We start from the raw sequence: 23741 nt of genomic DNA, 5'->3' as shown, positions 1-23741 counted from the left end.
CGGGGAGTGCGGGGGGCGTGCGGGGGGACCGGGGAGTGCGGGGCGTGCGGGGGGACAGGGGGGACCGGGGCGTGCGGGTACTCTGGGGAGCAAGGAGGAAAGGAACATCTGAAGTGGTTCATCACTGAACTACTTGGGAACGCAAACACGTTTTGGGGGGCTTAATCAGTCCAAAACGTTTGCTAACTCTGAGTGCTCCTGGTCCTGCAGGAAGGGCTGCTGCAGGTGTCTCTAGTGCTGCATGAAGCCGCCAGCGAGGGGTTCTGATGGGAAGCTGAATCCCAGTTGCGATGGGGTTGTGTTTTTGCAGTTTAGAGGATGGTGGTGAAATGTGTCACAGCAGTAAATTCTTACCACTTTATGGCAAGTATAGTGTAAGTATATATTTTAGGATATATAATATTATCATGTTTTCCAAAAAGTGCTCTTTCACTAGTTGGTAAAAGTAGTATTGTGAGTGAGCAAATACTGTGTGTAAATTCTATGTGGAGATTTGAGTGCTCAGTGCTCAGTGAGGTACTGAAGGTGCGAGCTGCTTGATTGCTCTGATCTGTTCCCTTCCCTAGGACTAGGGCAATGCATATAACTGCAGAACCTGAGAGTGCCTCTTTCAGAGAGAACAGAGTATTACGATGGGATTCACCAATATTATTATTCACAATAATATAATTGACATGTCAACAGTGATGATTGTAATAGATATCTAGGCTGTCTTTATCATCAGAGGTACACCTAGGACATGACTAATTTTAGTATGAATGCAAAAAATTGATTGTAGGAATCACTTTATAGAGATTACTCTTTGTAAAGACCCAAAATTAAATTAGTTTACTCTTAAACAAATGGGATTAGATGTGCAGTTTTGAATTTCAGAGTTGCAGTTTATCTTCAGAATCCATTTTAGGCCCTACATGACTTTCTGGATTTCAACAATACTTACTTGCACATTACTTTATTGCCATGGCAAAAATTCACCTTTCGTGGACCTTAAACAAACATGGTGGCCTACTTCTGCTTCCTTTCATATTTAAAAATTCATTAGATATTCCAGGACAAATCTACTTAATTGTCCTCCTTAGTTTTGAACAGATATATTTCCAGTTAATTAGCATTTAGTTTTTATGTCCTTTTCTTTCTTGTTATATCCGTATTAGAAGGACATTCAGACATATTCTGCAATATAACTAAAAAGAGAAAATACAGACATTCAGAAGTTACTTTAAAGTATTATGTGGACATTTATTTTAATTTGATATCTGCTTCATCTTCATTTTGAAGAGTATATTTATCTGTTTTACATTGAAGTATCAATAATTACAAAAGTTTTATTTCAGTGAAGGTATTCTCTCATTTATGCTAATGCAGGTTATTTTACAAACAATCTGAGATAAAGCAGGGGAGGTCACCTTCAAGGCTTGATGCCTTTATTAAGTCACTGGAAAAGGACTACTATAAATGTGAGACTGAGAATTTGTTGCAGGTATTAGGAAACACATTTTTAAGTCCTAAGTGAACCTCTACTTGTGGCAGCATGTAAAAAAATAATTACCCATCCAGGTGAGCTTGGGAAATCACTTTGGAAGAGGAGGAGTGTACTTTTTAGAATGTCAGTTTATCTCATGTTAAACTACTAAAGCTATAACTACCAGGAAGAAAAACAAATTGATTGTAAACAGAAACCACATATAATTAGCAAGTGTTTTAAGTTCTATTGCTCTACTTTTATCTTTATATCTCCATATTCTTTAAGGGAGTGATTTCTGATCCAGGAGTCTTGAAAATGCCGAGAGAACGTGAAGAACTTGAGTCAACACTGAAAATATATGAGTGTCATGTGGCAGAAATTCAGGGTAACTTCAAAGTTTTAACAGCTGAAAGCAACAAAACTGTCAATCTTTATGAACAGGTAATTTTATTTATATTTGTATGATTAATAGAAATAACAAGGTAATGTGCAAGAAAAAATATTTTTGGCTTTGTATGAAAAAAGAAAGAATGCAAAGTATTTGTTAAAAAATAGAAAAAAAAGTTTTGGAAATTCTGTTATTTGAATCTGTCAGTTCAATGCAAGTTTGTAAGTGCCGTCCTGAGTTAAAAATCCTTTCCTGAATCAAAGAATGTGTGCACAAATGATTACTACATCTTTGATATTATGCAGTTTCTGGGATGTTCTGCATTACCAGCCATAGGCCATGGTAATATATTGATTATCTATTCCATGTTTCTGTTATGCTGCTTTTTTAAAAAACAGGCGCAGGAGAAGAGTTCCCAGCTTCATCAGGAAGTTACAAAATGCCCCAGGACTCCCAAAAGCACTGTGATAGCTCAAGCTGTATTAAGACACATGGAGATAGAAAGGGATACAGCACTGTCAGATTTCTGAAGGATGCCTACAGAATGTGATAGCCTCAGGGAGCAGGTACAGGTTTGATTCTGTTCCATCCCACCTCAGCCCCACCCCACAGGTTATTTAAACATGAAAACTACTTAGCAGTGTAATTAAAGTTGCTACAGATTTCTGTTTTGGTCCTGGGAATTAATTGCTTTACAAGTCTGTGGTGAATTGAGACTTGTTCTATATGTGATTTTGTTGTTGCTCTTACTTGATAGAGATTTCCCAAGATACTGCATTTAATGAAAAGGCTCATTTGGAACAGAGAATTGAAGAGCTTGAAACTACTGTTCATAATGTAAGGGAAAATAATTATTTATGGAATTTTAAATATAATACAGGTGATGTTCATGGTTAATCCTGCAGGACCAACCTGACTGCTATCAGGAAACAACAGGCTGAGAGCAGTGGATGTTATTTACCAAGACTATTTCCCCTCTACTCTGCTCTGGTAAGACACCACCTGGAGGACTGTGTCCAGCTCTGGGGTCTCCAACATAATAAGGACATGGACCTGTTGGAGTAAGTCCAGAGGAGGCCACAAAGATGGTCAGAGCAGACTGGAGCACCTCTCCTATGAAGACAGGCTGAGAGAGTTGGGATTGTTCAGCCTGGAGAAGGGAAGACTTGGAGGAGATATTTTAGCACCTTCCAGTACCTAAAGGGGATCAACAAGAGAGCTGGGGAGGGACTTCTCACAGGAACATGTAGTGACAGGACAAGGGGGAATGGTTTTAAACTGGAAGACGATAGGTTTAGAGTAGGTACAAGTTAGAAATTCTTCACTGTGAGGGTGATAAGGCCCTGGAACAGATTGCCCAGAGAAGCTGTGGATGTCCCATCCCTGGAAGTGTTCAAAGACCAGTCTGGATGGAGCACTCAGCAATCTGGTGTAATGAAAGTTGTCCCTGCCCATTGCAGGGGGTGTGGAACAAGATGGTCTTTGAAGTTCCTTCCAACTAAAACCATTCTGTGATTCTGTGATTTTAAGACTGTACCAAGCTTTCAACACTGTTACCCACAGTGTTCATATATCCAGGTTATGATAGGCTTGTTCCACCTGGAGTAGGAGTGGCTTAAGAGGGACATAAGTCCTGCCTGCCAGTACTCATCAAGAAATCATAAACAGGCTTTTTACTGCAGTGCTCAGTGGAAAGATGAGCAACAATGGGCATGCATTGAAACCAGAATGGTTCAGGCTGAATACAAGGAAATACTTGCTTCTCATGAGGGCAGCTGAGCAGTCCCCAGCCTTGGAGATTTTCAAGACTGGACTGGAAAAAGCCCTGAGCAGCCTGACCTCAGAGCTGGCCCTGCTTTGAGCAGGGGTTTAGGCTAGAGACCTGGAGTCCATTCAAATGTGAATTGTCTTATGACTGTGTATTACTAAGACCAGGTGCTTCAAAGCTAAAAGTAATTGCTCAGTTCTGGCAAGTTGTATTTAATATGGTTTAAGTACTTGTGTGTGCAACTGTTTGCTTACATATGGCACTAAAATAGAAAATGAAAACATTAATAAAATGAATATAAATCTTAAATTTACTAACAGTCTTGGTAGAACTTGATGTTTAAATAAGTTAACATTGATTTCTATAGTATATCTTTCTTCTAGATCTTGTGGTTACAAATTCTGGTTTATCTTCTTTTTCCCCCTCAGCCTTCTAAAATCCTACCAAGCTTATAAATATAATACCACAGTTTATAATATTAAACTGAGTGCATCTGATATGAAGAATACACTCTAGGCTGAAATAGCTCTGAGTAGTAAGTGATTTTTAATCACATGCCTATGTACGACATGTAGTGAGTATTGGGAGCCCTGTTTTAGGTACATCATCTTATTTCTTCAGTTCTTTTGGTACCCTTTGAGGGCGATACATCAACATGAAATTTATGGCACTTGTATTGAAAAAGGTCCTGTATCCCAGAGGCTTACTGACTTGCTCCTTAGAGGCCTGACCTTTGATTATAGTAACACAGAAATAAGTACTGAAAGATTTGGTAAGTGAGGAGGGGGATGAGGTGAGAATTTTTGTACTTTAAAAGAGGTGTTTCAAATAATTTAGAAAGGACAGTCTTTCAAATGTTAAGTGTAAGCATTTTAATAAAAAGATAGAGGTTTCTTTAAACTGAATATTTCAAACCAGCTTTGCTGGAGCTTGTGCAGGAGGCTTTGGATCTGTTCTTTGTTCTAGCTACAGACCTGAAGGCCTCATGATGGTAACTTGGTTACATAATGCTTTATGCAAGTGTTCTACAGTGATTTCTTTACCCAGTTATTGGCATAGGTGTGTAACTTAATAGAGGCCTAAAGCCATTATTGGTCATGTTGTATCCCAAACTGTGATTTCTTCCTTCATACACTCACAATAATGTTTTCTTTTATGTTATTTTGCACTAAAAACGTTTAATGTTGATCAATGACAAACATTTTTTCCCTCAGGCATGATTACCAACAAAAAATTTACATGAATAAATGAAAATATTCCCAGAGGTCTGAAAGATGGGAAATTGATTTACCTTCAAAAGAAGTGAAAGTCACATTTCAGCTCTTTGCCAAGTATCTTCAGTAGACTGAGTCAGGCCTTGAGTAAATCAGATGCTTGGACATTTCTTCTTCAGCAAAAGAGTTGTGCTAAAAACAGAGTAAAAATTGAAATAATATAAATTCTATAAATCAGCTCTTTTTTTCCCCTCAGCTGTTAATGTTTGATTATGTTTATAGTTAGATAGTGAACAGTTAGAACAGATGTGCAAAGCAGCACTAATGAAAGACACCATTCTCTGCAAACTAAGATGAAAAGACTGACAAGAAAAGCAGTGGGTTCTGAAACTGAGCTGAGTTGACAGGAAGCTGAATATGTTTCTCTTAGTTAAGTAAAAGTGTGTAATTGCATTAATTTGACTAGTAACATCAGCCGGTGTCCACTGGTTTACCTAACTGTTATATAGCACAAAGGGAAAGGAATTTATGAAAGCTGCTTATGAGCCATCCTCCTTTTTGGAATGAAATTGTTTTCCTCATTGCTTATTTATATGTAAATGTTCTTGTCTTGTTGATATGATGATATGGTGGAAACCATCTTCAGTGAAAAAGTAAAATTCACTTAATTTAGAATTAGGAGCTTGCTATTAGAAACTACGGGGATTGATGAGTTTTGGTAAACTGCATATGAACAATTTTCTTTCCATTTATTAAAATTGTTTTTTTATATAGAAACAGGCAAACATGCGTAAACCAGTGAGTGTCGTGTTCTTAGTTTTAAAGATCCATTTCTTAAGTCTTGAAGCCTTTTCATGAGAGGAAATAAAACTGAATCTTTGCATAGGGCTTATGGTCTGCTGCTCAGCTGGAATTCCTAACCATGTTCAGAAGCATGGTAGGACTAGACTCAGTCAAAGCCTTTAGGGAATAAAACATAGATCAGCAAGTGCTGCTTTATAATAAATTGTCACATTCATGAATACTGTTGAATTGTTGAAAACTAGTTGCTGCTACTGAAAGGTCTTTTTCTTTACACCCCCAAACCAGACTGGTAATTCTTTCCAGTTTCTTGAACAGTGTTTGTCATTAGTATTACTACATTTGAACAGATAATTTGGTTATAACTTGAAACAGGTCAGGCATTCCAATGGATGTCCCAGGGGATGATTTTTATTTTAATTATTTTTGTGACTGTTTTATAATCACCTGTTGCAAAGAATTCTTCTTACTTTTCTGTAATCCTTTACAGGATTATTCAGAATTTAATGTACTGAGATTAAAGTTAACATTAATAAAATATCCCAAATAGTCTAAAATAGGCAGAAAAATTTCAATTTTCCTATCTTTTGCAATTTTAATGACCTTTCCAAAAGAAAAAAAAAATAATATACCAATGTCTGAACTCTCCTGTTTAATGCTTCTGCTTTTGCAGTTTATTGAATGAAAAGACATAACTGAGTCTTTCAGGGACTCAGTGAAGCCTTGTGAAGAAAAATCTTGAAATGCAACTTAGTCAAGAGAAAATTATGCTTTTAGATGAAAAAGCTGGTGAGTGGCAGATCCAATTTTTATAATGGAATTCAATAGGCTAATTTTAATATTCTGCAGTTGTCTTCTTTTTTTTTTTAATGGGTTGGAAGAAAAGATGTTGAATGCAAATAAATATACTTCTGAAAGTTTTAACATTTTGAGTGCAAAACTTTCTTTCTCTTTCATTATTGAAAGGTTTTTGCATTTTAAAATTATGTGACAGAGCTCTGGCAAATATAAGTTTCAGTGACAACACGTGCTGTCAGCTGAACAGCGTGTGCTAGTACCAGTGTGCAGTGTCTGAGCACATCAGTTGTATTTGTGATTCACTAAGGCAGTGGTAGCACCTCCCAGCACTGTAAAATACTGATGGTGGAAATGAGGAAAACATACTTTATAGTGTATTGTAGTATGTATCCTGTACTGTATGTTGCACCTTTTTTATATTATGGGAGTAAAGGAGATGAATAGAAGGATTTTTATTCCCGTAGTGCCAAGGAAGGTGTTCTTCCAAAACTACAGCTGTAGAATGGTGATACTTTCCCTAATGCAGAGCAAGATACCGCTTGCCTTCTTTACAGCAAGGGCACACTGGTGGCTCATGTTCAACATGGTGCCCATCAGGACCCCCAGCCTTCCTGCCAAGCTGCTCTCCAGCTGGGTGGCCCCCGATGTGACTGGTGACAGGAGTTGTTCCTCCCTAGCTTCAGGAATTCTGTTTATTGAACTTCATGAGGTTGTTCTCAGCCCATTTCTGCAGCTGGTGAAGATCCCTGCGGATGGCAGCATGACTCTCTGGTATATCAGCTACTCCTCCCAGTTTATTACCTCCTGGGTAATATCAGGAAAACAGTCTCTTACTTCATCTGTAATTACGTGCTGCAGTCTACATGTTGCTTCTGTCCATAGTAATTCTGTTTAAACTTTTGTTATAATACTGGAGAAAGTTATTTTCAATGATCTAAGTATTTGCTCTTGAAAAATAGATTTGTTCTGAGACATGTAATTTAAGGCTCTGATCTAAAGAAGAATTCATTTCTGTAAGTATAATTTATAGATTATTATTGTATTTTGAAAAGGTGCACGCTTCAGTGCTTTCTTGAAGGGGAACTTCTGCCTTTTTCTTTTATGCTTTAGAAGTGTATTAAAAGAATTTTAATTTCAAATGGGTTGAATTAATAAAAAGTGAGACCGTTCTGATTGCATCCAGAAAACTTTTCAAGACAAAGTCTTTTACAACAAGAAGACATCTGTGCTTTGAAAGAAGCAATTGCACAACTTAATAAGGAGAAGTCATCTTTGCAAGACTGTGTGGAAGAAGGGAGAGAGAGCATTGCTACTTCTGAGGAAAGCCTGGCAATTAAAGTATGTTCTAATATTTAAATAGTCACAAAAGGTAAATAGGGGGATCTGTTGGGCCATCACACCTACCTTACATTGGTGTCTACAATAGTGCTGTGTGCTGGTCTAGTTCTGCTCCAGTTTAAGGACAGCAATGAAACTCATGTTGACTCCAACAGTGGTAGGTTTGACCTGTGCTGATCATCTCAATTTTGTATTTTGTATCAGTTATACTTACCGAGAGAGGAGACTTTACCTACTCTCCTGAAGTGGAGAAAATTAGCCGAAAATATATTTTGTTTGTCGTAAAAGTTAGCCTCAGTTCTTCCTTGGGGTCCTGTGATGTGAAAGATGTAGGATTCTGAATAATATTGCCTTGCTTGTCATTGAAAAAACATCTGAAATATGTTCTTTTCATCTTAAGGTTTATTGCACAGTGTGATTTCAATCTATATAATGGAGCTGCTCAGTTATTAGTTATGAAACTGGATTTTTCACTTCAGCCTAAGTGACATGGATGTTGATTTAGGATAAACTAAACAAGATCTTTTTAAGCTGCTGTGGATTAATGCAAGAATTTGCATTGATTTTTAACAAAATCTTAAAGAAAAATGATTGCAGCACATCTTTCCGTAAGCACTGACTTTGCATTTTTTAACAGTAAATTGTAAAATTGTGTCTGTTTTAGAGAAGAGATGGCTGTCTCTTACCTCTTGTGTCTCTAGTAAAAGACATTTTCTAAGCCTATGCTTCTCTTAGTATCTGTGTCCAAAGACAAGGGAGGAAAAGTAATATACTTTGTGATAGAGTTCTTTTTTATCAATTAAAAACTACCAGACTAGTAGTTTATTCATTGTGGAAGAGCTGTGTTAACTTACCTAATAGGCAGAAGACATCATTTAGGTTTGTGACTTTGAGCCAAATGCTATATTTGGATAAACAAAGGATATAAAAATTTAATTAAATTTATTATATTCTGCAAGAAGATAACATTTGTTCCTTTATTTGCTAAATTAAAAAAAAAGAGAAGAACTTTCAGCTCTAAACAGTATATGATGAAACTTGGAAAATCACAATCCATTTTGCATTAAATAGGAATTTATTCAGCTAGCTGAATAAAGAGTATTATCATATTCTTTCAATTTTTTCACATTTATACTCAGCAGTGGTGAGAGATATATTTTAATTTTGCATTTCTTTTAAAGGAGAAATATTTCAGATTTCAAGATCCTGATTTCAGAGTTGGAGCATTCCACAAAGTAGAGGACAAAAATTCAAGATCATTATAAAATTTTGATTGATTTATAGCTTTAAATAAAAAATGGAATCATAGGGTGTGCTAATATGTTACAGCTTTGTTTCATGACTTGAAAAACACTGGAAAAGCTATAATTTATATTTGGTTGGGCAGTATTGTCATACCTGAGCAATTTTTTATTTGCTGCTTAGAAAATCTGCTGAAGAAGTCTCCGTGAGAAGGGTATCACCAGTTTGCACCAGCAGCTGCAAGAAACCAACAAAGGACTCAGACTAACAAGAACGGAGAATCATTAGCTCAGGAGAACAACAGATTACAAGAGCATCTTTCTAATATTAAGCAAGAAATTCAGGTATATTTGTAGAGGGAACCCTTGACTAGAAAGAAAAGATGGTGTCTTTTACAAATAGCACTGAGAATTGGTGGGTCCTTACCTGAAATAATTCCAGGACTAGTTTTTAGGTTCATGTTTCAAACCCAGATTTTCCCCTTATTGCTCAGATCACTTGTATAAAGAGGACCAGCTATTCTTATGCAGTGGTTTCGATATTTGTCTTGAGGAACAGCTAATTAGTGGGTTTTTTTCCCTGATCTTGAAGTAAAAACAATGAGGCAGCTATAATTATCACTTACATGGAAAAGTACTATAAAGGAAGCAGCAAGTATTTCTTACAGCGTGCTGTGACTGGCCTAGAGTACATAAAAGCTTATGACTTTGACTTGCTAATAATTCAACACAGTACACATTTTAATGAGGTTCTAAACTTTATTAGAAGTATTGTATTTATGTTTCTTCAAGAGCGGCTTTTGGATAAAAGATACTTGAAATAGTGGCTTATAATACAGCCTTACATTATCTACTGTGTTATTTATCTCAGTCCAGTTCCTAGTGAAAGTAGTTAAAATATTTCAAGTGTCATCTCATGCACACACAATACTCCTGCACTGATATGTTTTCCAAGCAGCTAGAAATTTAGCTTAATATCTGTAGGAGTTCCTCACTGTAATGTTATGGATTTTCTTCTTTTTCTTCAGCTTCTTGCCTTAATTTAGATTTCCTGGTACTTGATCTGTGTACTTATTCTACTGCTTGCTTGACTTTATCTTCCTTTAGAAGTGCCGCTCAGTTTTAAAGGAGCAAATTAACTGCACCTGATGTTAGGTATGTAAAAATTTTAAGTCTTTAAGGCTCCCTTTTAAGTGATGAAAAGTTCTCCAGGACATTCATCCTATCCCAGTTTTTAAAGTAATTAATTTTACCTCTCACCCTTTATTATGGAGGTAGTATAGCTAATGGCTTTTGATCAGGTGCTTAATTCTTAGGTGAGACCACAATTTAGGTGAGACCACTTGCATTCTAAATAACTTTTCTCCCAAACATATTAATTGTTTCTCTTAAGTGCCCTCCCAGAAAAGGTGAGGTTGGTAGTGGCTTTGACTGCCAGAGGTTCACCAGGGAACCACTTCTTCACCTTCTCCTGGAATCACGGTTGATAAGGATGATGTCATCTGGTACAAAATGCAGCTTACTCTTGCTCCCAGGTACTTTTGAAAGCTTCACAATGTTCTTTGCAATACCTAGACACTTGCATAAGCAGTTGGAAACAAAAAATCTTGGTCCTACAGGATAAAATACTTCTTAGTAGGATTGCCTCTAGAGTATGTATTGGTTCCTCTAAGCTCTTCCATTAATTGAGGTGATACTCCAATTATTTAAAGTATTATATAAATTATATTTATATAATATTATATATTATATAAATTTATATATTATATTTAAATTATATATAATTTCTTTTCTTGGATCCACTGGAAAAGTTCACAAATTTCCAGAACACCTTTCTCAGTAACTCAAAGCCTTTTTGCAACAGGAATAGGGGTTTCTCCATAGTCTTCCCCCACACCACCACACCTTCCCCCAGTTCTTGCAGCTGAGTTCTCCTAGTAATTTTGCACAGAATTTTCTGAACTGTGCAGTTCAAGACAGCCTTTCTGCAGTTTTTTTTCCTTCTTCTGTTCTCTTTCTCAAGCAATAGTTGTCAGAAATTCTGTCTGTTCTCCAAATACTTGTGGCTTTATTTCTCCTGATTGGGAGTTAAAGACTTAATTAATTAGGATATAAGCAATTCATTAATAATTAAGTTACTTAATTTTTTATCAGTCTTCTGCTTTTTAAAATGTAGGCTTTTGAAAACTGTAATGTAAAAAAAGATGGAACTGACTGAGCTCTTCTTGTTAAATGGGATAGGCTGTTTTGTTTTGACAATCTAGCTGCTAAATAAACCATCTGTATTTTTCTTCTTAACTGCTACATTCCTTTATGGATGTTTTTCTTCATTCTAAGAAGATTTAGCATTATTTATAAGTTAAAAAAATATTTTTCATGAATGAAAAATTTGGTTTATAGAAATACACATAATTTGAATTTTACATAGCCTTTAAAAAACTAGTTAATATAGCCCTAGACCTTAGATACACACTAACTGGTTTTTTTTAAGGTACAAGCAGTATACTTAAACCTTATGGAAAAAACCTTTCTTCATAGGTACTATATAAAAAATTTGCAAAGTACCAAATTGAGCTTGATGATATGAAATTGAAAGCCCAGGATTCAAAACAATTATTTTCAGGCTGAAGCATGTGCTGAAGTCAGAAGTGAGTATACAAATTAAAACTGTTGGTTTTTAACTAAAAATGAAATTTTAATGATATCTCCATGGAAGAATTTGCTTCCTAGCCAAAACTTGTTTGCATTCTATTAATTTGGTTTTAGTTGTTTGAACACACTTTCATAGCTGTTTCTGCAGTGCAAAATTAATGTAGTATATTTCATTGTGGTTATATATATACACACGTGTGTGTTTATTAAACTTAAAGAACCAGATGGAATCATACAGAGACGTGGAACTCTTTTGTCTTCATTACTTTACGGGATTAAAGTAAAAAGACATATTACTGCATTATATTTCTGTACCTTGCATGTCTAATGTATCCTAGCAATTCTGAACAGGTATCTTTTGCCCATTAAAATGTAGTCATCTTGAACAAAATTCTGGTTCTTGAGAAGTCTCTCAATGTTTTGGCTAAATGGCAAAATTTTCAGTGGAAAGTGAATATCCAATACTGTATCTGTAGATCTATAAATATCCCTATTTTGTGGAGCTTACTGTAAATTATTAAATAAACAAGCTTTACGTGTTGGGAGAGAGAACTGTGAGCTCTTGGAGAATTATCACAAAGCCCGTGAACAAGGAGAAAGTTGGGAAGCAAAATGCCATGAAGCAGAAACAGGCTTTTCCTGTTACACTGGCACTGGTCCGTGCAGAGTCTGAGAGCCACAGTTGGAAAGGGAAAATAGAGTCCATTGAAACACAGATGGAGCAAGTGAGTCGAAATCGTTCTTTCCGTAGTTCACCCTTGAAATGGTCTAGTAGTATTTTAAAATTATGTTTAATTCCACTTCTGTTTAAGAGAGATTTTCCACCATGAACTGTATGATTGTGACTTTATATAATAATATGATTAAAATTCCAGAAAAAAAATCTTTAAAAAAATAATAGCAAATTTCAAGAAAAACAAAAAAATTAAATGCTCTCATGTTTGGAATGAATGAAGGCATAAAGTCACACACAACTCCACAGCATACCTGAAACATGTCAAGTGCTTTGTCACCTGTCATGTTCCTGTCCCTGCTCTTCTTGCATTGAGCTTCTCAACCTTCTTTCCACTGCTTTAGATGTCCCAAAGAGCCTCTGAAAATCTGAAGAACTTAAAGGAAAATTCACGGCTTGGCTTTGGAAATATGTTGTGAGTATATAAACATGGTTTTGGGGTTCTCCAGTTTTTGTTACAGATCATCTCTGCTTCCTGAATAACACATAAGCTGCTGAGGGCTACTCAAGAACATCAGATACTCTAGAGGAACAAAACTGTTGCTGTTCAGAAAGTGGATGAAAATGCAGCAGTAACTAAACAGCACATGAGGATGGTGTGGCAGATTTTCACATTCCTTGAAGATATAATAAAACTGGTACACGGTCCTAGTTTGTGCAACAAGCCTGAAACCAGCAGATGTTTCATCTTTCTAATTCCTCCCCACATGCCTGCTATTAAGTATAGGAATAAACAGGTCTCTTCATGAACACTATGTCAACATATTGGGTCCAAATTCCAGATGCCATATTCCGGTTCATACAGTTACATGCAAGGCATGTATCTAGAACACAGAAGTTTATATTCAAAAATCTTAATGTGCTCAGCAGTGCTCTGTATTCCTTGTGCTTTTTTTCAGGTGAGACGGAGCTAGAATTAATGTGATGTGCTCCCATATAATAATCCCTTTGGATGTTGTTTCTAGCAAATCCTTCAAGCAAATCACAGTGCCTCACCTCTCACTTGCTCTATTAACCTTCCACACTCATTCTGCCACCTTCTGAAACTTAAGGAGTTGAAAGTGACTGACCAGGAATGTAAATATCACTGGGCACAGTACAGGCATTTTTTAAAAAGGAAAAACCTAGGTTATGTTAATTTTAAATGTACAAAATTCTTAATGCTTTTAGTCAGACCTGCTGCTGCTGCCTTGTGCACTCCTCTTTAATGTGATTCTCTCATCTCTTACTCATACCCGAATTCACACGTGACAACAGTATAAATATGACTGACAGAATATCAGCATTCATCTACATACAAAACCAAATTTTATTGCTAAAATAAGAGGATCTCATCTGAAAATAAAATGTGGTCCATGGCAGAATTTTCAACCTTATTAATTCTGCAGGAGTAGAATTCTAGGAAGAGAGTATAAAATGTCAGTAGCTAATTTTGCTGTCAGAAGCAAGAACTCTTCTAGTTTTTTTATACAGGAGTTATTTAAAGAAATAACTTTAAAGTTTATTGTAGAATAAATTACTGTGGCCTCTTAAAATTTGCCACAATTACACAGAGATATTTTGTAGGATTTTGGAAGCGGTTTTAATTCTTTTTTTTAGTAGAGTTTGATATTGCTTTACTGTAGCTTTTAACAACAGAAGCAGCATACAAATGTTCTATTTCTGCCTTAAGCAACTCTCTTGTGAAAATGGGTGGAGAGCCTCAAAACATACGTTGGAAGAGAGGCTCTGTATTTGCAAATGTCACATCTACACAAGAAATTTGCATTAAGCTAGATGCAATCAAAGAACAATTAAATTAGCATTTCATTTCCACAGCAGAGAAGGTAGAAAGGGTATGTGAAATATATTAGAAAAATAAGTTTATGTTAATGTTATGCTTAAGGGATTCAAATGTACTTTAGGATCATGAATGATCACTTTTTCAATTTTTCAAATGTTTAATTTGTCATTTCTCAGGGGCCTACTCCTCAAAGGGCTTGTGTTGTACACTCTTTGAAAAGGAGTCTGCTTCACTCCTTTGCAGGGCTTTACTATGAATACTCAAAAGTCAGGGCTTAAAATTACTATTGGTTTCACGAAAGATATCTTGGATTTTACAGCTAGTTTCTAGGTAAGCAGAATAGCTGGAGCTGTTTATTAGCAATGAAACTTGACATGGACTTTAAAATGATTGACTGTTTTAGGAAGTATCAATATCTTCAATCTTTTCTTAATTTCCCTTTAAAGTCAGGTTTTGTTGACCTTGATTTTTACAAAAACTACAAAATTAATGTGTGATACACTAATTTTTAAAAACTCAGCTTGGATAAACTTTGAAAAGTTGTTTATACCCACTCAGATTATTCAGGTATTTTCAGTGTGATTCTATCACTGACCTGTCCATCCTCTGCTCCAACTGAGATGATTTCTTGTTCTTTACAAGAATAAGACTGCTTCCAGCAGTCTCTTTTAACCTTTCTACCTTTTGCAAACACAGTGGGTAAAGCTGCTGTTTGCCATTTGGTTATCACTTCCAGCCAAATGTGTGTGATGTCTTTTGTATCCTTGTGAAATCCTCTATGATTCTTTTGATAGGGAAGGGTTCCAGCATATGACATTTATCTGAAACTTTTATGAGATCTAATACGGCAGACTCCCTGGATCCTTCTGTGAAGGGGATTGCTGGGACTGTGGAGAACAGCAACAGTTTCAGGAAAGAAAACTGCAGAAATGCAGTTGGACAGTTGGAGAAAAGTCAGAAGTTGGGAAATTTTCAATCATTTTTCAACCACTAGTTGAAATATATCTTTTCAACCACTAGTCTTTCATCAGCCATGTATAACCTTCAGATAAGGCTCTTACTTTACACAATATTCCAGTGCAGAATCTACATTACTAGATTGCAGCATATTTATATTCAGAAGTGGAAAGTAAACCTGATTCTGAATAATATTGTTCTTTCAATGTTTCTAATACTGTTTATTTTCCTACGTCTTCTTTGTCTACAGTTTTCAGTATTCTTTTGTTCTGAAATACAAATGTAGAATATCAAAACTGTTTCTCTGCAAAGGAACTAGATTTTTGAGTGACAGTTCATAGAAAATGGGATGTTTCAGAATGAAGAAACCTTTCAGTTACATTTGGTAAAAGAAAAAAAAAATTTACTTTTGCTTTGATAAATGTCTTTTTCTTTTTCTTTTTTTTCCCGCTCTGTTGGCCTATCATCTGAGTTCTTCCAGTATCTTTCCCCTTTGAACATACAAGTGGTTATCTTCTGAAATTTCTGAGGAATGTGCTGGAGAGGTGGAGTGTTTGTTAAGATGTCTCAGTTCATAGATTTCCCATGACCTTTGGCTAAGCATTATTGTGCTTAATGTAAACTAGGCTTGAGTAAAACACAGATAAAAGTGTTGCAGCACCCCAAACAGACTCACTTAGACAGACTATAATGCATACATGAAAAGATGAAGGGAAAATAGCATCCAGTTTACTTATGCTAAGATTAAAAGAGGCAGCTTTCTTTGTCTGTGTAGCTGACCCAATACTGATTTTCCTGATTCTCAGCCTCTGGAATTATTTTTTTTTTATATGTGTGTGTAGCTATGGCTCAGGTATGTCCATCGTTCCCTTTGCAGTGGAATATACTAGGTTTTATGGGTATTCTTTTTTAAGTTCCTCCAAGATATATAGATATTTAATATTTTTTTTTTTTTTAATTTTTCTTTTTCCCCCGGTTTATTCTTGATGCTCCTGTAAGTAAAATAAGTGTAATCTCACTCTTCTGATGATGCTGGTACCAGTTTGTAGTACCACATGTTATTTCCTGCATCCAAACAGTTAAAAAATAGTTTTTTGCCTCAAAAAAAAAGTGAAACTTCCTTCCTCTTCTGTAGTGAGTCTGTCTACAGAATCCAGTGATCCATATATATCATAGTATTTTGTCATTTGTATCAAGTACATTTATATTAAGATATAAATTGATGATTTTATAAATCTGACAGAGGATTTTGATTGGGAAGATATGGAACTAATCACCCACCTTGGAGAGAAAGCAAATTTTATCATTGATCCCAGACTTCCTTTTCTATTTTTATCTTTTTTTTTAAAGGTTACCTCAATAGAATGCCAGTAAGCTTAATAAACATACATCTGAAACCTTAAAATCTTTATTTATCTGCAGAGTAAGTGTGAGTAATACCATTCTGAAACAGAGCTGCTAAGAGAACAGCTGGGAAATGAAAGAGCATCTATGAAAAACCTGGAATCTGTGCTTGTGTCCAATTGTGAGAAAGCATTTCGGTCACAGAGAGCAAAGCAAGAGAAAGACTCTGAAATTCAATTTCTCAAGGAACAGCTTGCTTTGGTAGAAAATAATCTGTGCGTAAATGACCAGGAGAGTATTGCCGTTTCTATCATTCTTTCCACGTGTATTTAAACAGAGGTGGTTTTATATCTAGCTGCGTTTTCAAATGGCCAGTGTAGCTTGACTACCTTAACAGCAGAAGATACCAAAACCTGCTTTTGATTCCTCGGTTATACCCTAACAGACTTTTCTGCATAATGTTATATTTTGCTCCAAAAAAATGTTCTTAATCTCAATTGCATGGTATAGCTTCCCTTTTAATTTTGAATAATTGCATGTGGCTACATGCTTGGAGAATTACAGTTGCTATCTAATTAATGTGTATGGACTTCACAGTGCTGTGCAGAATCAAGATTTTACCTCAGAAACAGAGCAGCTCAGTTAGAGTCAGAACTGGATATCACCAAAACACAGCTGGGGACTGAGCTCTTTGACAAGCAAGTATATGTTTTTGTATTGTGCTTCCTGCAGCTAATTGGGGTGAAATGCAATATAGTACTGAGACTTAGACTAATTAGTCAGATAAACAACAAAGTTTGGCTTTGCACTGCTGTACGTCTCTTGTATGTTCAGAGACTATTCATGTCACTAAATTTAATCTGTTCAGCTGTTACACATGCTGTCTAAATTAATTCTGTAGGTTGACTATATAGCCAACAGAATTAGACAGTGAGATAAACTACCCTCTGGAATTGCCTGGTTTAGGATGAGATGGGTCACTTTCCTGAAGATGCTCATCTCTCTTCACTCATTTATATTGATGCCTGTCTTGATCTATAGTGAAAATCCAGGTGAGTAGTCATTTATACAAGTGCTTTACAGCCTACTAGTTCTCTGCACCCTCTGGAATGATTTTCGCCTGTACCAACCCCCATTCTCCCAAGTACTACTTGAAGTGCTGTGGATGGTTCCCAAATGGCAGTATGACAAGTTGCTTGTTTTTGTTTTTGTTTTTTTTTTTTTAACTTTGCAAGAAGAGACTTTACCAACATGTAGGAACTATTTCATATGATTTGGCCACAGCACCAGAGAAGGGTCCCTGTCCTGCTTCATGAATTAATTTATCTACATAGTCTTGGTGTCTTATATAGTTTCCTTATCTTTGAAACAACAATACTTCTCTATTTCATGCATGTATTGAGGATAATATCTTACAGTTTGGGATATTATTTTGGATGTGTAAAAGAGTGAGCTAAAAGAAGCAGAGTGATGTGATTATAGCACAGGTCTGAGAATGAGGTGTCTCATTTAACTAGTAAATTGTTGATATTCTGTTCTCTCATAAGTAAGGACGAAGGGTCTGGAGAGGGTATCTCTGCTTTCATGGAAAGAAATTAAAGCTCCAAACCAGCTTCTTAGAGCCAATCTATTCTTCTGGCACTGGTAAGTGAAAACCAGAAAATTTGCCACATAAGAAAAATATTATCATTAAAGTCAGTATCATGTTAGTACATAATGAGAGCAACAGCTGTGAGTAGTGACTGGTTTGTTTTGTTGTTAGTTTAAAGGAGTGGGTATATGGTATCCTTGTTATAACACTCACTGGATTAGTCGTACTGATTTACTGCCTTGGTGCAGAACGAAATAATGCCTGAAATTAGGAGGTGGAAGTGCCAACACTGTCAGAGCTTGAACAGGCACCAAAACAGTGATACCAGGAGGCTTGATCCATCTGTCTGGCTTTTTCTTTACCAGCCAGGAAAAGCACCTCCCCATCCCTCAGACTGCAGAAAGAGTTTGGACTCCTGTGGAAACAACACAGACTAGATTCTTGTTATGTAAACAACTGACAGACTGAAACCAGGATCCCAGAGGAGTACGTACCTTCAAAACTTTCCAATGTATTATCCAATCCCACATACTTCATTCCCATACAGCCAGATGCAGGAGTTATGGATTGATCCAATATCCAGGCCCCATCTCTTGCAGTCAAAATGACAGGTACTTCCATTTTGCAACTTTGGGGATTCCAGCATCTCTTAAATATCCAGCAGTTTCAGGGCACTTCAGTAGACTCTAGTCCACTGGCCTTGCCAACTCAAACAGCATAGGAATACCACAAGCAGCACTGCTCTTACTTTTGAATAACCTTAAAATTAGGCTCTTCCTCCCTGGAGATGTTTACAGTTTTTAGTTTTAAACCTGCAGTAACCATGGCTATCTTCTGTCTTTCAGGGAAAATTGAGACAATGGATATGCAGTATCTCAGTAAGGGAATAACACAAAAAGACTCGCTCATTTGTCTTTCAGAGAAGCATATGATGAAAACTACATTTCCTTTTAAAATAAAATTTAGACGCTGAAAATCTTAAATAGAAAAAAAAGGGGCTTGTAGTGACTGTGAGATAGTTTTGATGGTTTTTGAAAAGTGCTTAGTCTCACAGTAAAGTAATATTTATTTCGGGAACTTCAGGAGCTTCAATGCCAGAGTTGTACAAATTCACATCACTTAAGCTCTACATTAAAAACATCATCACCTCAACATTCCCATCACTGATCTCCTGATGGGTCTCTGGACTAGTCCCTGGAAGGCTAAGTGGTTCCACAACATTTAACTTCCAAACACTGGATCGGAAATAAAAACAAAAGCATGAACTCTGACATTTCTTGTCGAAATATCAACTGAATTCCATGGAATTATATTCATAGAGGAAAAGTTACAAGAAGATTCAGGACCACAATATTTTGATGATACTCCTTTAATTTTGTTTTATTGAACTGTATCAAACTATATAGTCAACAGCAACTACTTGTACTGGGATGCTGTAGTTAAAAATTCTTAAAACAGTAATGGAAATAATGCTACAGAAAATATCAGCTTGTCACTGTTTTGCACTAAGTGTAAATGTAAATATTTTCATCTTTCTTACAGAAAAGCTCTTAACTATCCAGTCTTTCTTCCAGTTTTCAGGATAGGTTTTACTCTATACATGTCCACATTTTTACAAGAACATCAACACATTCTGTAAGTCTTCAAGTACTCGTAATCCTGAGGAGGGGCAAGCCCAGCTTTCTTTTTAACAATTAATGGAATGGAGCTTCCACAGTATGGAGCTACTCCTGACAATTTCAATCTCAGCTTAGTTTCCTATTTGGTAGCTGCATGCTTGTTGCATCACATGTTTTTGATAGATTGATGGCAGCATGCATTAAAAAATATTGCCAGTTGAGGGGAAAAAATTCTCAGTTCATGACTTGTTTTTGAGATTATTATGTACTTCCAAGTTTAATTTGTTAACTGAGATTATTACCTTTGGCACTTGATTAATCTTTGCAGTCAAAGGCTCCTCTAACTATTAAAAATAGGTCCCAATAATATGAGACAAGTTTCCTCGGGTCAGTGAGCTGGTTCTGGTGCCCCTAGCAAGAAAACACAGCTGTGCTAGACAGTTATTTTGTAGCTATTGCCAATCCTTGATAGCAAGTACAGGGAGTCTTCAGTCCTCTGATAGAACTGAGTCTACTCCTCCTTCATCCGAGTACAGTGTAGCTCTTAAATTTGTTGAAAGAAACATTGTGTCATTTGGAATGGTTTCATTCGCCTTTAATTACCATAACACTTCCTTCTATTTTTGACACTTACAAAGAAAAGAGGAAAATCCATGTAGTCACCGCATCGATACTAACAATTAAGGTGCTTTTTCTATTTGCATTACTTCCTTTTCAGGGTGATAAAATTCCATTCTAAGTAGTAAACTTCTGCCTAAATAACAAATGAAGACTAATCTTCTACAAACTAGATTAGGAATTCAATTCCTATCTTGCTTGATGTTCCTTTTCTTCTTTTTTCTTTTTTTTTTTTTCTGGTTTTGTGGGGGATTTTTGCTTGGTGTTTTGTTGTTTTGGTTTGATTTGGTTTTTTTATCCTGGTTGGCCTTATGTGGCTTTTGCACATTCCTAGGGTACAATGAATTTAAGGACTAAAATTGAAGTAAGTGAGCCAGGTTCATTTAAAATTTTCAGACTGTTTCAAGTTAAGTTTTTCCTCAATTAAATCAATGTAGCTTTTGCATGGAAATGAACTCATTTTTTCTTCTGCTTGGTTATTTTCCATTTTTGAGAATTCAAGATATACAATTCATATATAATAACTAATATAATTCATAACTTCTTTTCCTCATCCAACTCTTTGTTATACTTTTTTTTTTGCTAGGTGGGCAGACTTACTTACAGAATCCCAGAATGGTTTGGGTTGGAAGGGACATTAAAGACCATCTAGTTCTAACCTTCCAGTACACCAGGTTGCTCAATTCCCTTGAACACTACTTAGTTACTTGTTTATGCTAAATGGTTTGGGATTGTTTTCATTTAAAAAAAAAAATGTGCAAGAACAACTGAAACATTGGAAGTTTGTGCTACATTTTAAAAGCTTAAACAGAAAGAATTTGTCAGGTTTGTGTAATGTAGTGATACAGTAATGAATAAAATAGCCTGTTAGAAAAGGCTCTCCTAAAACAGAGCAGAGATCTGAATCTGGAAGTGTCTGCTTTGTATAAGTAATTTACATTTGAGTTGCCTATTTGCTTTAATGTCCACAATACTAAAGTTCTTGATAAATTTTATGTCAAGAACTTAGAGTGTCTGTTGGGAAAAAGATGGAATAGTAGAAATGTCCGAAGTATCTATGCATGATGATTTTCTTCTCAGCGAGCTCTGGAAAGATTTAGAAAATTCATTGAGTCCAGAACGAAATAAAAACCAATGTAAAATATTGCCTGAGAGTAAAAACAAGAATATTAATGCAAATATTTGGGTGTAATAATCAGCAGAATCACAGAATTAAGACTTTTAAAATGCATATTTGGGGAATTGATGAAATATGATCTAGGTGTAAGTTCCTGTTAAGTACTTCAGGAGGGTCCTCCTGGAGGGGAAATCTCATTTTTCAACTGCTTTGAGACAAGTTATCAGGCATTGAAAAAGGTATTGTAGAAACAACTGCTAGAAACTGGAGAGGCTTCTTCCACAGCTAATGTGTGACTCTACATGAAGTATAATGAGACAGCAGTGCTGGAATTACTATTAATGCCCTTACTTTTCTCTGGGGTTCTGCTGCTATTTCAGCAGAAAGTCTGATGGGAGATGAGGCAGACAGTCACCTTTTCATTCTATAAAGGATGTGATATCAGCAGTAAATTGGACAGTAACTTTTTCTTATTATTCCTTCTTTCTCTGTATCTTTATTGAACCAGACTCCTTGCTCCAGTAAAGTGAAAAGGATGTGTCCTGCAGTTTGTATTTCAGACCTGGTGGGAAATACCTTGTCTGTCTGATTTTTTAAGTGATAGGAGTCCAAAGCTTACCTTACACATCAAATGTGTTATAACATTTTTACACAATAAAATCTAATCTGTCAAATGATCTGGATTGACTATTAAAGAGACTAGGAAGTGCTTTCAGAATTCACACCTCTATTTATCCTTTTTTCTATCTTCATAAAAGAATTGTTTAGGTCTCTGGTTTATTTTTGCAAGCAAAAGCATGTTGGTCACAATAATGAGTTAAGCATAAACTTGCACATATATTCCTTTATATTAATTTTTTTTATAAGATGACTGCTCAACATTAACATTCATGTTTGAGTAATAATTAAAGACAACAGAACCCATACAAATGCACCTAATACCATGAAAAAGCAACTGTGTTGCTTTTTAGGAACAGGTAACTTTAACAAGCCTGTAAAAATAGTTTCTGAATAATGTTTAAAAAAAAAAGTATAAATATGTATGTGCTACATACATTTTAGGATTATCTTCCACAAGAGTAACAATATTTTTCAGTACAGGTGAACTGATTTTAATTTGGAGGTCCTGGTTCTTCATTCCTTATTTGGCACAGCCATGGAAGTCATTCCAGCCATCCCCAATGTTAATGGGACTGCTTGCAAGTAATAAAGACTGTAGGAGCAGACATAATGATATTAACCATTGCCACATTATGCAGTTATTAAAAGGCATATTGTACAATTTTCCCAGATGAGAGAAGATGATCATTTCATTATTCTGGAAGATGAGAAAGAGATTTGTTGTTTTGCAATCATATTGTCATATTGATTTTTTTTTCTAGAAGATGATCATAAAACAGTTTGAGAAATGTGATCTTGGTCTATAAAACTAATATGCTATCATCTAGAAGATGAGAAGCAGATATTAGATAAACTTAGTACAGATAAAAGGAGTTCTTTTTGGGAGTGGATATGCTGTGCAGAGGCCCATGTCCTAAGATGTAATTCTTTAGTTGCAATGATGATGCTTTTCCATGTAACATAATGAAGAAGTCAGTAAAGAGGTGCTCACCTACAAAGTAAAACCAGAAGATTCTTAAGCAATTTGGACTTTAAAATTCTTCTCTTATGCAGAGGAATAAGGGAATATGACATTATAAGTATCAAGATGTAATAAACCTGCTTTTTCTTGAGTACTCTGGTAAAGCAATCACCTTTTTATTAGTGTTAGCCTTTCCTTAAAAATTTTTTTAGAAATTAAAACTTTTAGTTTTTGCAGGAAAATTGCAAGGGAGTTACAAGGTCATGGATGGAGCCAAAGGAACTTTTGTCAATGGTGATGAGATACAGACTTCAAGTGACTTCTGACAGAAATTAATTGCTGCATAATTTTTGATGGTTAAGGAAAAGAAACCATGCAAGTGAGTATATTCAGAGAGCAGGATCACTGCATTGGGAATCCCCCTATGTGTGACCTAAGTCAGAAACTGAAAGAAAGAAAAAAATGAAGTAATTAATTGAATTTGCAGAAGTTTGCAAACAATATATTTTATTTGACAAATTTGCTTATTCGCAATGTCTGTAGTAATAGCCCAAGAGGAGTGGAATGGTGTTTGTTAGTTGGGAATTGTATGTACTGCCCAGTAGTATATTCTAAAAACCTTCAGACCATGACTGAATATTAAACTTTGTTCTTATGTAAAGGGCAATAATGAGTTCAGAGTATTTACAGTTCTTTACTTTTGGTTGTAAACTCTCTAATCTGTAATACATC

At 35.7% G+C, this 23741-nt stretch overlaps 1 protein-coding gene across 1 annotated transcript; it reads left to right on the top strand.

Annotated features, from left to right (window-relative positions):
* Window positions 1–290: 290 nt before the first annotated feature.
* TSGA10 (testis specific 10) lies at window positions 291–23335 on the top strand (the record flags this gene model as incomplete). Its single annotated transcript, XM_082277838.1, is given in 23 exon segments — window positions 291–374; window positions 1751–1906; window positions 2252–2380; window positions 2384–2425; window positions 2613–2690; window positions 5118–5169; window positions 5172–5236; window positions 5240–5266; window positions 5270–5300; window positions 6345–6352; window positions 6356–6425; window positions 7618–7772; window positions 8954–8958; window positions 8960–9007; window positions 9198–9210; window positions 9213–9267; window positions 9270–9358; window positions 11552–11617; window positions 11623–11661; window positions 12216–12321; window positions 16580–16761; window positions 17080–17184; window positions 23222–23335. Coding segments are annotated over 23 exon segments (1719 nt in total).
* Window positions 23336–23741: the final 406 nt, after the last annotated feature.

The sequence above is a fragment of the Coloeus monedula genome, assembly GCF_965178545.1.
Source record: "Coloeus monedula genome assembly, chromosome: 3".
NCBI lineage: Eukaryota > Metazoa > Chordata > Aves > Passeriformes > Corvidae > Coloeus > Coloeus monedula.
This window is presented reverse-complemented; position numbering and strand designations above follow the sequence as displayed.